At 57.9% G+C, this 15,750-nt stretch overlaps 2 protein-coding genes across 2 annotated transcripts; one reads left to right on the top strand and one right to left on the bottom strand.

The window, feature by feature from the left end:
• Positions 1–495: 495 nt before the first annotated feature.
• On the bottom strand, positions 496–5,254 carry MIEF2 (mitochondrial elongation factor 2). The gene is made up of 4 exons (XM_064153545.1): positions 5,025–5,254; positions 4,648–4,801; positions 3,751–3,928; positions 496–2,954 (listed from the first exon to the last, which is right to left on the bottom strand). The coding sequence occupies exons 2-4, from the start codon at positions 4,792–4,794 to the stop codon at positions 1,900–1,902; spliced, it is 1,380 nt and encodes a 459-aa protein (XP_064009615.1). The 5' UTR covers positions 4,795–4,801; positions 5,025–5,254; the 3' UTR covers positions 496–1,899.
• A 207-nt stretch (positions 5,255–5,461) lies between these two features.
• On the top strand, positions 5,462–15,618 carry FLII (FLII actin remodeling protein). Its single transcript, XM_064153546.1, has 30 exons — positions 5,462–5,611; positions 6,257–6,367; positions 7,536–7,607; positions 7,745–7,825; positions 8,404–8,489; positions 8,645–8,806; positions 8,911–9,014; positions 9,119–9,294; positions 9,381–9,538; positions 9,662–9,746; positions 10,004–10,151; positions 10,288–10,421; positions 10,536–10,748; positions 10,825–11,004; positions 11,077–11,159; positions 11,250–11,324; positions 11,549–11,632; positions 11,706–11,877; positions 11,961–12,065; positions 12,284–12,475; positions 12,599–12,787; positions 12,889–13,028; positions 13,143–13,368; positions 13,536–13,690; positions 13,817–13,877; positions 13,970–14,098; positions 14,205–14,311; positions 14,577–14,682; positions 14,779–14,844; positions 15,016–15,618. Exons 1-30 carry the CDS (start codon positions 5,549–5,551, stop codon positions 15,148–15,150), a joined length of 3,798 nt encoding a protein of 1,265 aa, XP_064009616.1. The 5' UTR covers positions 5,462–5,548; the 3' UTR covers positions 15,151–15,618.
• The last annotated feature ends 132 nt before the right edge of the window (positions 15,619–15,750 follow it).

Genomic DNA, 15,750 nt, shown 5'->3' on the forward strand with positions numbered 1-15,750 from the left:
TCAGGAGAATTCAAGTTTCACTTTCCTGTACCCCTCACACCCACAATTAACAGCTGTTGCCTAAAAATACAGAGCTGTTGACTAAAATAACAGGGTTACAAGGCTTTGCAATGCAGCCACTGATCTGGCAGAAGCCTGGGCAGCAGCCTTTGAATGGCACCAGCAGCAAAAGGCATTTCTGTAGTACCCAAGCAGAAGCTGAAGTGCTGCTGATGGCTTCAGCCAGGACCAGCTTTCCTGGTCTAACGCTGGCCAGCATTCCGTAGTTGGAGCTACTGAGGAAATGGGACAAAATTCAGCATCCAGACAGTTCATGTACTGCAGCAAGGCTCTGGAAAAGAAAGGCATTGGCAGGACAGGGTCTAACCACCATCAAGTTCCCCTCACAGGGTGGGGGGACATTGGGCAGCCCTGGGTGGTTCAGGCCAAGACAGCTAAAGGATGGCTTCAGCCCTTACTATGTGCAAGGAAACAAAACAGAGCTGACACAAAACCCAGGATACACAGGGAAGGTTTATTCTCATCGCTAACACCTAGGGGGTGGTTTGGAGGAACAAACTAAGTCATCTTCAGGCTGGCAAGAAAAGCATGAGGGTTTTAATCCTCCCATACACAAGATGAGAGCTGTAAAGAAAACTAAACCACAACAGCTGCTCACATTGAAGTCCACAGGATTTCTTTTCCCCCATCTCCACACCAGTGTGCAAAGCCAGCCCTTCCCATTAAATAAAAGAACACATTCTGTCACCCTGGGACTACAGCCAGAGCCAAAGTATTCTAGCAGCCACTCAAAGGAAAAAAAAATGAGAACAACAACAACAAAACACCCAAAGAAAACATATTTTCTTCATAAAAAGCACAAACCACTTCAGTTCTTGCAAGACTCTCCTCTGAGCATCATCCCTGCTCCACACAATAGGGCTTGGGGGGAACAGGACCCTAAGACAGCATCAATACATGCATGAAAAGGTCACTGGACAGGCTGGAAGGGGACCTTGTTGTTTGTTGCAGAGCAGCAAGTATCCACAGAGGGATATTGGCAGAGACTAAACCACCAAGGAGGGGACACAGCCCTGCTGCAGCCTCCATCAAGAGACAAACACCAGGAGCCTCCCAGGAGTCAGCAGCTCTTTATCTGCCAGCACAGATGGTTTTTAGGGACATCTTCCAGCCAAACTGCTGTGGGACAAGAGCCACAAAGCCCCAGTACCATGCTGGGAGCACATCCCTTCCTCAGGGCAGAACCAGTACTGGTAGAATGAAGAGGTAGGGCTGAGTTCACTCTCTCTAGCAGCTGGAAGAGTCTCCCAAGGATAAACTCACAGCCCTGATTGCCATGGCTTTATCTTTGAGAGCCCAGACAACCATCCAGGTCATCTACTGGGGCCTTATTTCAGATCGGCAAAATCCCACAGACAGGTGAGGGGCATGGCACAGTAAAATCAACTTAAGTGCTGGTGAAAGGACCCACCCAGCACCCAGAACACTGTGCCTGTGGGGTCTGCAGGACACAGCAGCAGCAGCAAGAAATTGCTCCACTTCAGCTGATCTCAGAGCATGAGGGGAGCCTGACAGCTGGGACAACAGGCAAGGGACACCTGGAACCAGAGACCAAACGTGCTTCCAGTCTGCTCCCAGTGGATGAGACTCACCTGTAGGTGCTTGAGATGTGGGCTGCACTCACTCTGGGTTTGGCAGAGCCTCCTGGCCAAAGGCTCCTCATGCCAGCACCCACCTCTGACCAGGCACATTTTATTCAGACATGAAATGTTTTTTTCTCATAAAGTGCAAGAACTTTGCCTCTTACTGACTAGTCAACTAGAAGCATCACAACCCTCACAACGAGGAGCAGCAGATGGGTGAGGAACACCCTATGTTCAGGAGCTCCCAGCTCACTGGTCATTTCTCCTTCAGCAGGAACTCTGGCTCAGATATGGCTCTGTAGAGCATGAAACCCATCTCATCGATTTCCTCTTCCAACAGCTCACAGAAGAGGTTGATTTTGTGGTTGAAATAGGAAGGCAGGACTCCTTTCTCCAGGTAACCCACCAGCTCTTCAAGCACCTGCTGGTACCTGTCAGCAAGGCTTTCTTCTGCCCAGTCCAAACTGGTGGCACTGAGGTGAAGGATGACATGGGTCAAGGGGCTGCCACTGAGCTTGTGCAGGGTGGGGTGGCTCTTGCAGACGCCGTTCAGGATGCGGAGGCAGAGCTGCCGAGCCCCGGAGTCGCCAGCATCCAGCTCCTTCACCTTCGACACCTCTGCCCTGTAAAAGCTCTCGAGCCAGAGGTTTTCCACCAGTCCTTCAGGAGGAGCAGACAGAAGAACCTTGCCCTCCATTTCCACCATGGGAAAGAGAGTGATGCTCAGCTCAACCTGATCATGTCTGACTTCCAACTTCAGATCCTGGGAGGCCACAACTGGGTAGATGACACTTCCCAGCAGGCTGCCTATGGCTGGCCAGTTGACAGAGGCCACTAGCATCTTGTGGAGGGTCTCATTGAGTGTGTTGGAGGAGAGGTACTGGCCCACAATGAACCTGTCCCAAGGGCTAGACCCACGAGGGAAATACTCCAAGTCAGTTCTCTTGATCATCCAGTACTGGGGGTTCCTGACCACAGTGTCCTCTCCTGGGATGAGACTCCAGAGTGTGGTGTCAAGGACCACTGGCAGCATGAAGTGGATGTGATCAGCTGACAGAACCCCAAGGCCATCGAGCAAGGGGCCACTGAGGAAGAGGCTACCAAAGGGCAGCTCCGGGCACTTGCTCCTCAGGAAGTTCTGCAGTTGAGTGCAGATGCTCCTGGCCAGCTGTGGGATGAGGGAGGCTCGTACTTTGGGCACAGCCAGACAGCTGCTGTAGTGGGAGAGGAGCTTCTCCTGCAGTGTGAGGCAGCGTGGAGGGCTGGATTCCACACGAGGGGTCTCCAGAGGGGCAGAGCAGACCTTGGGCTCTGTGGGAAAGGGATGGGGGAGAGTGGAGGGAGAAGTTCTGAGCAAATTGTCTGGAACCTGCAACATCAGTTTCCCCTGGGGAGAGGCTCAAGCTGAGTGCCCAGCCCACAGCCCACTCCTCTGAATGCAAGGCTGACCTTGATAAGAGGGCCACTACCAAATCCTCTGACCTTCACAGCACTTCTCAGCCAAGGCAAAGCCCAGACTAGCCTCAAAATTCAGCAGCACCCAGCCTCACCCCTCAGCTGGACTTGGGTTCACCAGGCCAAGCATCAGCAGCCAGGCAGGGTCTCTGTCAGAGTCCCTCCCAGCTCCAGCTCGCCCTGACGCCTGCCTGATTGCTTGAGTCCTGCAAATCCCAGTCCAGCATCTCAGGACCTGCCCAGCACTCATCTGGGCTGCTTTCCCACTTGGAAAAGCTCCGTCTGCACAAGCTGTGGGACAAGGCAGCCTTTGTCTGTGGCAGCTCCCAAGCCCACCTTCCTCTAGGCAGGGCTGACCCAGAAAATGGGCAGAGCAGACACCGCTCCAGAGGAAACAAAGCCCCGGCAGCCCCCACCACGCTGTAGCAGCCCAGGACGTTATCGGAGGTGCTGTTACTGTGGGCATTGCCTAAAAAGGGGCTGCAGCTCCGGAGCCTCCCAGGAGGGAGGGCACAACCAGGTCAGCTTTCTGGATACTAAAAATAACCTGGAGCTCTCAGCGAGTCAAGAGCAGCAGCACAGCCAGCCTAGAGCATATCAAGGTGAACTTCCTGACCACAGTGAGACCTGGCACAGACACTGTGAGCCTCACCTGGCACTGGTGGCTGAGCTGGAGAGAGCAGAGGTGCACTGAGGTCTTCCCTCCTCTGTTTCTTGGGAGGTTTTTGTGTTGCCTTGATCAAGGCCAAGTCCTGCCAGCTCTCCTCCAGGGTCTTCTGCTCAGCTTTGGGGTCACCATCATCACGAGGGCTGGTGGCTCGGTCAATCAGCTATAGGATGGAAAAACGCACCTGGATGAGTTATTAGCTTTGTACCATTTCCTCACAGTCACACCGAATTAGTGGGGAGAGCAGCCCCTCTGATACACACAGCCCCATGCTCCACACAGTTTTGGAGGGCACAAAGGTGCATATTCCCTTCCTGCAGATTTTAAGTGGATAACAATCATAGAATCAACCAGGTTGGAAGAGACCTCCAGGAGCATCCAGTCCAACCTAGCACCCAGCCCTGTCCAATCAACTAGACCATGGCACTAACAATCCATATGGGAATTAAGCACCCTTCTGGGTGGGATACTGTATCCCAAACACAGAATCTTAGAAGGTTGGAAAAAAGTATCTAAGATCATGAAGTGCAACCATGAACCTAACACCACCATGACCACTAAAACCATGTCCCCAAATGCCAAGCCTACAACTGTTTTAAATACCTCCAAACTTGGTGCCTCCACTACCTCCCTGGGCAGGCCTGTTCCAATGCCTGGCTGTACTGTTCTGGGTAACTGGGGTGCAGGGCTGTTTGTGTCCTCACAGGCTGGGGGCTGGCAGCTGCGTGCCCGTGGTGCCAGCACCATTTTCTGCCAGACTCAAGGAGTTGGCTCTACAACTGGGGAGCAGCCAGCAGGGTTGAAGTGTTATCTTCCTCTGCTGTAGCCAGAAACCAAAGCATCTCTCCCCAGAACAGTTCATCCCATACTTCAAGCTCTTACCCTCTTGACGACCAGCGTGGCGATGGCCAGCACAGCCGCGCCGCTGACGCCCAGCACCAGCCTGGCGTTGGCCAGCAGCAGGTCGAGGACACTGCCGAGCCCGCTGTCGTCCTGCCGCTTGCCCCGCTGACGCGTGAACTCGGCCATGGTTACCCTGCAGAAACGGGGAAAGAGGAGCAGCGAAGGTGTCACCCTGGTTGGAGTGTCCCCAGGGGACGCCGAGCCCGTAGAACGGGGTTCTTTTTCGGAGGGGAACGGGTCCTTCTGCGGAACCCATCCCCAGGCTCCCCTCCACCTCCGGGGCAAAGGCTCCTGGGTGCAGCGGAGGAGCAAGGGTCACAGAGGAGAAGGGTGACACAGGAGAAAGGAAGGCTCACCCACTCCTCGCCTGTGCCGGGGGGAAGCGGCGGTTCTAGGGTGCGGTGTGGGGGCAGCCAGTCCCACGGCCTACGCTCCCCGGGAGGGGACCGGGACGAAGTCCTCAGCGTTGCCCAGGGTAGGCGGCCCAGAATTGCGGGCACGGCTCGAGGCTGCCTCCGAGCCCCGACCCGCCCGAGGGCAGGACGGGACAGAGTCGGAGCGGACAGCACTGACCGGGAGCGGGAGCGGGACCGAGCCCCGGCGCTGCCCGCCCGCACCCCCGGCGCTGCCAGCGACCCGCGCGTGCCGGCGCGCTACGCACCGTCCCCCCCCGGCCCCAGCCAATGGGAGCCCGGCTCTGTGCGGCCCCGCCCAGCCGCGCGCGGAAGCTGATCCCGGGCCCGCCCTCCCCCTGCGTGACGTCACCGCCGGCGTGTGGCGGGGGGGCGAGGGGGCGTGGGCAGAGCGGGTGGGGCTCCGCCGGCTCCCTCTCCCCGCTGCCTTCGCCCGGTCCCTCCGCCCTTCCGCCGCTTCTACCGTCATGGCGGCCACCGGCGTCCTGCCTTTCGTCCGCGGCGTCGACCTCAGCGGCAACGACTTCAAGGTGAGGGGCAGTGGGGAAACGGGGGGCACGGAGGGATGGGGGCACAGCCCGGCTCCAGATCGTGAGCGACGGGGGAGTCCCCGGCCCAGATCCCGCAGGGCCCTGTCAGGCCCGGTCTGGCCCCGGAGACTACGTGTTGTCACCCCTCTGGCCCTGCTCCTGGCCCGCGATCTTATCGGTATTGTAGGGCCTGGACATCCCTGAGCCCGTGGAGCTCCAGGCGATGTTGCTCCGCCAGCTCCCACTCCCATAGTGGGATCGCACGGGGGCGATCCCGCCCCCAGCTCCCTGTCTGATAGGACTGAGCAATTGCTGTCCTCCAGCTCCCAATTCCATAGGACTCGGTGATCCCAGCCCCACAGATCCTAGCTCCATAGAACCGAGCAGTCCTGCCGCCCCAGCTCCTAATACCACAGGACTGGGAAATTCAGACCCCCTCGAGTCCCAGCCTGCTAGAACTGGGCCACCTCAGCCTTCCAGCATCCGTTCTCATAAGACTGGATGTTCCCAGCTCCCTCAGGTCCCAGTCTCATAGGACTGGGCATTTCCGAACCTCTCAACCTCATAGCACTAGTCAGACTGAGTTCCCCAGATGCTCACCCTGCAGGGACGGTGGTTTTCTCACCCTCCGCTTCCTCCTGGCAGGGTGGCTACTTCCCAGAGCATGTGAAGGCAATGACCAGCCTGCGCTGGCTGAAGCTGAACCGTACAGGGCTCTGCTACCTGCCTGAGGAGCTTGCTGCCCTCCAGAAGCTGGTGAGTGGCACATTTTGGGCAGGAATTAGAGCTCAAGCAGCTCCCATGGGGGCTGCAGGGTCAGACTAGGGCCTTCTGTGCCTCTGCTGAGAGCCTGGTGCCTGCCAGTCCCATGGCTCATCAGTGGATGCTCTGGTGTCTAATAATAGGGCTGAGCTACAACCTGTGGTTGAAATTGGACGCAGGAGCTGTTATGAGTGAAGTTGAGACAGGCTTGTACTCGCTTTCACCTTGTTTTCCTAGAAAACCAGACCAAACCCCTTGCCTAGATCCTCTGTCCTTTAACAGAAGGGAATAGTGAAGGTTTGTTATGGGGAGGGTTAAAGTTTTGGGGCTTTTTCTTCCTCCTCCTTTGCTAAAAGATACGAAAAGCAGGAGCTGGCCGATGCCTGGCTTTGGTTTTTTTTGGGCAGCTTGAGTTTTGTGCACGTCTAGGTCCGTGGTGGAGTCTGGTTGCTCTTTGCTCTGCTGGTGTCCTGCAGCATGTTCTGGATGTGGTTAAATCAGTGTCAAACGGGACACTTTAAACGCTGCCAGAAGGCCTTGTCACCGGGTGTGCCCTGCTCAGCAGCAGCCAGCAGGGAAACCCTCTGTGCTTCTTGGAGGTGTGCTCCCACCAGTCCTACCAGATGCTCCTGAACCATGGCTAGACTGAAAAGCTGGCATCTCGCCCACAGTCTGCCAGTTCCTCACTTTCCTGAGCAGGTAGCAGCCAGGTGGTGTTGCCCGGAGGAAAACAACATTTCCCCTGGGCGCTCCTCCAACCTTGCCAGTCCCAACATGTCTGCCTGCTCCCAGGTCACCCCAAGAAGCATTTCCAAGGCTGAGGGGCTGTTTGCTCAAAGGCTGTATGGGACTGCCACAAGCCAACTCAGCAGCAGCCCATAGCAAGCCCAAACCCTGCAGCAGGGCTGGGGTGCCTCACTCAGCTTTGGCCCAGTGGTGCTGGGGCAGCATGGACACTCTGGGACCAAACAACCAGTTTGAGCCTGGGAGTGTTCCAGCAACCTTGGGTGGCTGAGGGCTGAGCTCACGCAATGTCTCCACAAGCTTACAACTCTCCTGGGATCAAGGAGCCCCCAGATCAGTGTGGGAGGCCTGACTGCTACCCCACAAAACCCCAGCTCTTCTCTTTGCTTACTGGGGCTCATCTGGGGCTTCCCTGCAGGAACACCTCTCTGTGAGTCACAACAGCCTCACCACACTCCATGGCGAGCTCTCTGGACTGCCCTGCCTCAGAGTAAGTGTTCCACTCATACATCCCACCTGCATCATGGTTTGGTGTCCCCAGGGCACCTCAGGCAGGGCCTGGCCACCCTGGTGGGCTCAGAGGCACTGGAGAGCAGCTGCAGTTGTGCTTCTCTCTGCCCTTTCAAGGCAATCGTGGCTCGTGCAAACCAACTGAAGAACTCGGGAGTCCCTGATGATATCTTCCAGCTGGATGACCTCTCAGTGCTGGTAGGTTAAGAGCCTCTTCTAAGCCAGCTCAGACTCCTGGATCCTATTCTTGTGCCTTGGTGGTCCCTCATGCCCCATAGGTGGTGTGGTGGGGCTGAGGAGTGTCCAGGGGAAAGGCACAAGGGAGTAAATCAGGGCTCCTTGCTTGTCCAGATGCCGGGGCCATAACTGGCTTCTCTGCAGCAAGAGTGCATTAATAAGAGCGTGGCCAGCAGGTCAAGGGAGGTTCTTCTCCCCCTCTACTCTCCCCTAGTGAGGCCTTATCTGGAGTCCAGTTGTGGGTTCCCCGGTTCAAGGAGACAGGGAACTACTGGAGAGAGTCCAGCAGAGGCCTGGAATATCTCTGTGAGAAACAAAGGCTGAAAGACCTGAGACTGTTTAGCCCAGAGAAGAGCAGCCTGAGAGGGGATGTCAATGCTCAGCAAGAGCTGAAGGCTGCAGGGCAAAAAGAAGGGGCCAGACTCTTTTACGTGGTGCTCAGTATGCCCCAGAAATGCCCCTCAACCCTCAGGTTTCTGTGGTGGTTGCTGGATGTGGGGCAGGGGGTGATGCCCGCTTTGCTCTCCTGTTTGCCCTAGGACCTGAGCTACAACCAGCTCACAGAATGTCCCCGGGAACTGGAGAATGCCAAGAACATGCTGGTCCTCAACCTTGGCCACAACAGGTGGGTCCAGGCCAGGGCAACCATCTCCATTTATTCTTGCCCATTTCTGTCTATCATCCTCCTTCATTTCCGGTCCTGCTCCATGCCTCTCTTTGGGGAACACCTGGGGCTGGTGCAGATCCCAGGCAGCCCTGAAGTTCCCTATATTTCTGCAGCATCGAGACCATCCCCAACCAGCTCTTCATCAACCTGACAGACCTGCTCTACCTCGACCTGAGCAACAACAAGCTGGAAAGCCTTCCACCACAGCTGAGACGCCTGGTCCACCTTCAGACCCTCATCCTCAACAACAACCCCCTCCTGCACGCGCAGCTCCGGTAAGGCTCCGTTTTCCAGCCTGGATTCCACAGTGCCAGGACTAGGCAGGTACCTGCTCCAGTCCTGACATGACCTCTGCCCTGTGGTTCTTGGTGGCCCACAGGCAGCTACCAGCGATGACAGCCTTGCAGACTCTCCACCTGAGGAACACCCAGCGCACGCAGAGCAACCTGCCCACCAGCCTTGAGGGCCTGGTGAACCTGACAGGTAGGACCGGGGCACCCAACCCCATAGTGCATGAGGCTCTCCAAGGGTTCTTTGAGCCTTGGTGTGGGTCTGGTTGGTGGCCTCACCTCATTGTCTTCTCCCAGATGTGGACCTGTCCTGCAACGAGCTCAGTCGTGTTCCTGAGTGCCTCTACACCCTGGGCAGCCTGCGGCGCCTCAACCTCAGCAGCAATCAGATCACGGAGCTGTCCCTCTGCATTGACCAGTGGACCCAGCTGGAGACCCTCAACCTGTCCCGCAACCAGCTCACCTCCTTGCCTGTATGTCCCTGCCCATTCTTGCTGTCCCTGCCCCTACCTCCATGCTACTGGGCATGTACTCACCCCAGTGTCTCCTCCTTCCCCAGTCAGCCATCTGCAAGCTGACCAAGCTGAAGAAGATGTACCTGAACTCCAACAAGCTCGACTTTGATGGCATCCCCTCGGGCATCGGCAAGCTTGTTAACCTTGAGGAGTTCATGGCAGCCAACAACAACCTGGAGCTCATCCCTGAGAGTCTGTGCAGGTAGGGAACAGTCAACAGCCAGGTCCATCATGTCCCCAAGAGGGAACATGGGGACTGTGTGGTGATGTCTCGGAAGGACATACCTCTGGCCTGGCCTATCACCAGTATGCCTGTGCCCCACAGGTGCTCCAAGCTGAGGAAGCTGGTGCTGAACAAGAACCGCCTGGTGACGCTGCCAGAGGCCATCCACTTCCTGACGGATGTGGAGGTGAGAGCCTAACACCATCTTCACCTAAGGATCCCAAGGCTGTAGGGTGAGATGAGGGCAGAGGGTTTTGGAGCCCATATGTGAAGTCTGGCACACAGTTCAGCCCTGGCAGGTGGCAGATCTGAGGCTCTCTCCATGTGCCTTCACCTCACCGGAGCACAGAGCACTCCAGAGCTTTCCTTTCCCATCCCATATCTTCTGTGTCTTCATGAGCCCATCCTTCAGAGCAGTGAGGTCTCCCTTCTCCTCCTTGCCAGATCCTGGATGTGCGTGAGAACCCCAGCCTGGTGATGCCCCCGAAGCCAGTGGATCAGACATCGGAGTGGTACAACATCGACTTCTCCCTGCAGAACCAGCTCCGCCTGGCTGGAGCTTCCCCAGCCACTGTCGCGGCTGCTGCCGCAGGTGGGCATGCAGGGACATGGGGGACAGCCTCTGCCTTGGGGAGCAGGAGCAGCCTGGGAGAGGCTGAGAGAGGAGATGTGCCCCACACATGGTATGGGTGTCCCAGCTGTCTCTCACCCTGTCCTGCTGTCCCCAGGAAGTGGCACCAAGGACCCTCTGGCCCGCAAGATGCGGCTCCGGCGGCGCAAGGACTCTGCTCAGGATGACCAGGCCAAGCAGGTGCTGAAAGGGATGTCAGATGTGGCTCAAGAGAAGAACAAGAAGATAGAGGTAGAGTCTGGGATGGGAGAGGGCACTGACCAGCACCGCAGTGCCCTTGTTTCACCCTGGGTGGTGGCAAAGACCCAGCTGCCCCAGCTTGGTGATTTGTTCTGACCCCTGCAGGAGAGCGGGGAGGCAAAAGCACCCGACCTGAAGACGCGGCGCTGGGACCAGGGCCTGGAGAAGCCACAGCTGGACTACTCGGAGTTCTTCAGTGAGGACGTGGGGCAGCTGCCTGGCCTCTGCGTCTGGCAGATCGAGAACTTCGTGCCCACGCTGGTGGATGAGGCTTTCCACGGCAAGTTCTACGAGGCTGACTGCTACATTGTGCTGAAGGTACCCAAAGAGGAGTGGGGGTCTGCCTTGTTCCCAGCCCAGGCTTGTGGCCATTTCACACCCTATTCTTTCCCAGACTTTCCTGGATGAGAACGGTTCCCTCAACTGGGAGATCTACTACTGGATCGGGCAGGAGGCCACGCTGGACAAGAAGGCCTGCTCCGCCATCCACGCCGTCAACCTCCGTAACTACCTGGGGGCTGAGTGCCGCAGCATCCGGGAGGAGATGGGGGATGAGAGTGATGAGTTCCTTCAGGTGCGGCCAACCCCTGGCCCCCCATAGCCCCCAGCCCTGCCTTTCCCACCCTCACTCCCTCCCTGTCCTCAGGTTTTTGACAATGACATCTCCTACATTGAGGGTGGCACAGCCAGTGGCTTCTTCACCGTTGAGGATACACAGTATGTCACCAGGTACTGTTGGGGCCAGGGGCCAGGGGCATGCATGAGGCATGCATGGGGCAGGTGATGCTCCATGTCCCACCGTGACCACCTTTCGCCCAGGCTGTACCGTGTCTATGGGAAGAAGAATGTCAAGCTGGAACCAGTGGCACTGAAAGGGACATCACTGGACCCACGGTGAGCAGCCATAGGACAAAGGGGTTGTGTGAGGGGACAGGGTGCTGGCAAGATCCACCAAAGACATCATAACTACAACTTCGGGGTGCATATTGGCTGTGCCACCACCTTCCTACAAGGATGTGGGTCCAAACCCCTCTTGGCAGCCCTACAAGGACCAGGGTAGGGAGGATGCTCAGCTCACCCTGCTCCCCTGACTGCCTTCTCACCTTTGCATCTGTCAGGTTTGTCTTCCTCCTGGACCACGGCCTCAACCTCTTTGTATGGCGTGGGAGCCAGGCCACACTGAGCAGCACCACCAAAGCCAGGTAGGGCTGGTTGAGAAGGGGATGTGGGGGGTTGTGAGGAGCCCACCTGCTATCTCACACTCTCCTGCTGCAGGCTCTTTGCCGAGAAGATCAACAAGAATGAGCGGAAAGGCAAGGCAGAGATCACACTGCTCACCCAAGGCCAGGAGACCCCTGAATTCTGGGAGGTGCTGGGGGGGCAGCCCGAGGAGATCCGGCCCTGTGTCCCTGATGACTTCCAGCCTCACAAGCCCAAGCTGTACAAGGTGAGGAGATACCATCCATGTGGGCACAGACATGCCAGTGCCCTGCAGCTGCCCTCTCACCCATGTTGCTGTCCCCTCCACAGGTTGGCCTGGGCCTGGGCTACCTGGAGCTGCCCCAGATCAACTACAAGCTCTCAGTGGAGCACAAGAAGAGGCTGAAGGCTGATCTGATGCCAGAGATGCGTCTGGTAGGATGGGGCGGGGAGGTTCTCCCAGTCTGACCAGTGAGACTGGTTTCATGCCCCCTTCTGCCTCCAGCTGTGCCCTGGGGTAGGCAGGTTCGGCCAGCAGGGCCTGGGTGGGGGATGTTTTGCTTCTCCTGGCTGGCTTTTGGGATCAGGCAGGGTGTTTTCCAGCTGGGAAAGCCCTTGGGTGTCTGACCTCCTTTTCCCTGGGGTGTCCTCAGCTGCAGAGCCTGCTGGACACCAAGAGCGTGTACATCCTGGACTGCTGGTCCGACGTCTTCATCTGGATAGGGAGGAAGTCTCCGCGTCTGGTGCGGGCGGCGGCACTGAAGCTGAGCCAGGAGCTCTGCAGCATGCTGCACCGGCCCAAGCATGCCATGGTCACCAGGAACCTGGAGGGCACCGAGTGCCAGGTAAGGTAGCACACAAGTGTGGGCTTCCAGGGAAGGAGGTGGAAGCATGGCCCCTGTGGATGCGGTGCTGGGTGCCAGGGAGGGTGATGTGGCCCCGGGGGCATTAGCTGCTCTCGTCCGTAGGTGTTCAAATCCAAGTTCAAGAACTGGGATGATGTCCTGCGTGTGGATTACACCCGCAACGCCGAGACGGTGCTGCAGGAGGGTGGCCTCGCTGGCAAGGTCCGCAAGGATGCTGAGAAGAAGGACCAGATGAAGGCTGACCTCACGGCGCTCTTCCTGCCCCGCCAGCCCCCCATGCCCCTGAGTGAGGTAGGGCTGAGGACTGTCCTGTGGGTCCCCTCGCGGCACTGGGGTGGAGGCTGATGGAGGGGCTGGCTGGCTGTTGGCTGACGGAGCACATGGGGTCACAGGCAGAGCAGCTGATGGAAGAGTGGAACGAGGATCTGGATGGCATGGAGGGCTTTGTGCTGGAGGGCAAGAAATTCGCTCGCCTGCCCGAGGAGGAGTTTGGCCACTTCCACACCCACGACTGCTATGTTTTCCTCTGCAGGTGACACCTGGCTCGTCCCCTCTGGGACTGCTGGACCCCCCCTTACCCTGCCCCTTCACCCTGCCCTCTCCAACCTGCCCTACCCCTCACGTGACCTCCTGCTTCTGCCCTCAGGTACTGGGTGCCAGTGGAATATGAGGAGGATGATGAGAAGAAGAAGAAGAGTGAGGGCAAAGGGGAAGAGGAAGGTGAGGAAGAGGAGGAGGAGAAGCAGCCTGAAGAAGACTTCCAGTGCATCGTCTACTTTTGGCAGGGCCGGGAGGCCTCCAACATGGGCTGGCTTACCTTCACCTTCAGCCTCCAGAAGAAGTTTGAGAGTCTCTTCCCTGGCAAGCTGGAGGTGACCCTGCTGTGTGCTCCCGGGGGGTGACACAAGGGTCCTCCAGCTTTGACTCACTTCTCTGCTCCCCAGGCTATGGGCAGGGGATAGCAGCAGAGAGGGGCCTGGCAGTGGGGTGTGTTTTGGTGGTTCTCGTGGCCCTGCTGACAGCCACCACCCCTGTCCAGGTCGTGCGCATGACCCAGCAGCAGGAGAACCCCAAGTTCCTCTCGCACTTCAAGAGGAGGTTTGTCATCCACCGGGGCAAGCGGAAGGACAGGGCCAGCCCGCCCCAGCCCAGCCTCTATCACATCCGCACCAACGGTGGAGCTCTCTGCACCAGGTCAGCTCTGCTGGGGGCTGCTCAGGGCCAGACAGCACCCACGGGTGCTGGCCTCCTGGTGGGGTACGTGTCCATGGGCACTGCTGCCCGATCGCTTGCTGACTGCCTTGTGGGCCTCGTTTCTAGGTGCATCCAGATCAACACAGATGCTGGTCTGCTCAACTCAGAGTTTTGCTTCATCCTCAAGGTACTGCTGGTGGCTGAGCATCCTCAGGGGGTGCTCAGCCACTTGCTTCCCCCTCCCTGCAGGGGCAGCTCTGACTTTCTGTGCTCCCTCAGGTGCCCTTTGAAAGCACAGACAACCAAGGCATAGTCTACACCTGGGTAGGCCGGGCTGCTGACCCCGACGAGGCCAAGCTGGCCGAGGACATCATGAACCACATGTTTGATGACACCTACAGCAAGCAGGTGAGCAGGCTGGGGGGCAGAGTAGGGCTCAACAGCAGCTTACCTGGGTGGCAGCAACCTCCAAGACAGGGGACAGCCACACTCAGCACTGTCTCTGCTCTCACAGGTGATCAATGAAGGAGAAGAACCTGAAAACTTCTTCTGGGTGGGTATTGGGAGCCAAAAGCCTTATGATGAAGATGCTGAATACATGAAGCACTCCCGGCTCTTCAGGTGGGTCCAGGAGGTGCTGCACAGTCTGTGATGGTCCTCTTCTTCCTGCAGTACCCTGGGCCATGCTGGCCTTCACTAGGGGCTCAATGCTCCCAAACTGGCCAGGACACAGCTCCTCATGACAGGCAAAGCCCCTCTCCCACCTCTGTCCATCCCTGGGCAGGAAGTGGCTGAAAGCTGCTCCATCATGTCCCTTTCTTTTGCACAGGCTGAGTTCAGACAAACTCAGCTCTTTGATGTGGCCCCCTTCTGGCTGTCCTCACAGGTGCTCCAACGAGAAGGGCTATTTCTCTGTGTCTGAGAAGTGCTCCGATTTCTGCCAGGATGACCTGGCTGATGATGACATCATGCTGCTGGACAACGGGCGGGAGGTGGGTCTGAGTCTGGCTCTGAATCCATGAGGCTGTTTGCTCGGTCCAGGGACAGCACAGCAGGGACCAGATATATCCCATGTGTCCTTCTTACAGGTCTACATGTGGGTGGGCACCCAGACCAGCCAGGTGGAGATAAAGCTAAGCCTCAAGGCATGCCAGGTAGGGTCTCACTCCTGCTTGCTTCAGGGGTGGGCACAATTTGAGCTTCATCTACCTTCGGAGGCTCTGTGAATGGTGGTGCAGAGCTCCCAGGAGCCCCCCAGGGTTGGAAGCATCAAGCCCTGGAGGTGGGCAAAGGTTGGGGACCCCCAAGGCTCTGTTCTGCCCCAGGTCTACATCCAGCACATGCGCTCCAAGGACCCGAGTCATCCCCGCAAGCTCCGGCTGGTGCGGAAAGGCAACGAGCCCTGGCCCTTCACCCGCTGCTTCCACGCCTGGAGTGTCTTCCGCAAGCCACCTGCCTAAGAGCTGAGGACACCCAGGGGGACTCCCAGGGGTGTGCCCTGAGCTTCAGCCACGGCCAGACCCCCCCGGCCCCCTGCACCACCACACACCTGCTCCCAGCCAAGCGCCCTGTGGAGCTGCTTCTCCCCAAGCTGGGAGCACTGGGGCACCTCAGGACCCCCTTCTCCCAACATGGGGCCTAGCTCGGCCCCTTCCCTTCCTGGGGGACGTCAGACTGGGTGGTGTAGGCTCCTGTTACACCCCACTTGGGGATGCTGCTGCCCCAAACCAGTGCTACGCTCCCCCTGCAAGTGGTGGGCAGGATTATTTCCCAGTTTGGGATGCTTTGCTGAAGAGCACTGGGGGGAAGCAAGAGGGGGGGGTTTAAGAGCCTTCAAGCCAGCCCTGCTGTCCTGGGCAGGGGATGGACCTCCAGTGGGGGCCAGCCCTATGATGTCATATCAATAAAGGCTGCACTTCTCCCTCCAAGGCTGTGCCAGGCTCTGACTGTGCCCATCCTGCTCCTAAGTTGAATTCCCTCCACCTCACCCTTATCTCCGGGAAAGGATGCTCTCGGCACCCACCCAGCTTCAAATCCAATGCCTAGGCTCCCCAGACACC

This window comes from Pogoniulus pusillus, chromosome 13 (assembly GCF_015220805.1).
Source record: "Pogoniulus pusillus isolate bPogPus1 chromosome 13, bPogPus1.pri, whole genome shotgun sequence".
In the NCBI taxonomy this organism is placed as follows: Eukaryota; Metazoa; Chordata; class Aves; order Piciformes; family Lybiidae; genus Pogoniulus; species Pogoniulus pusillus.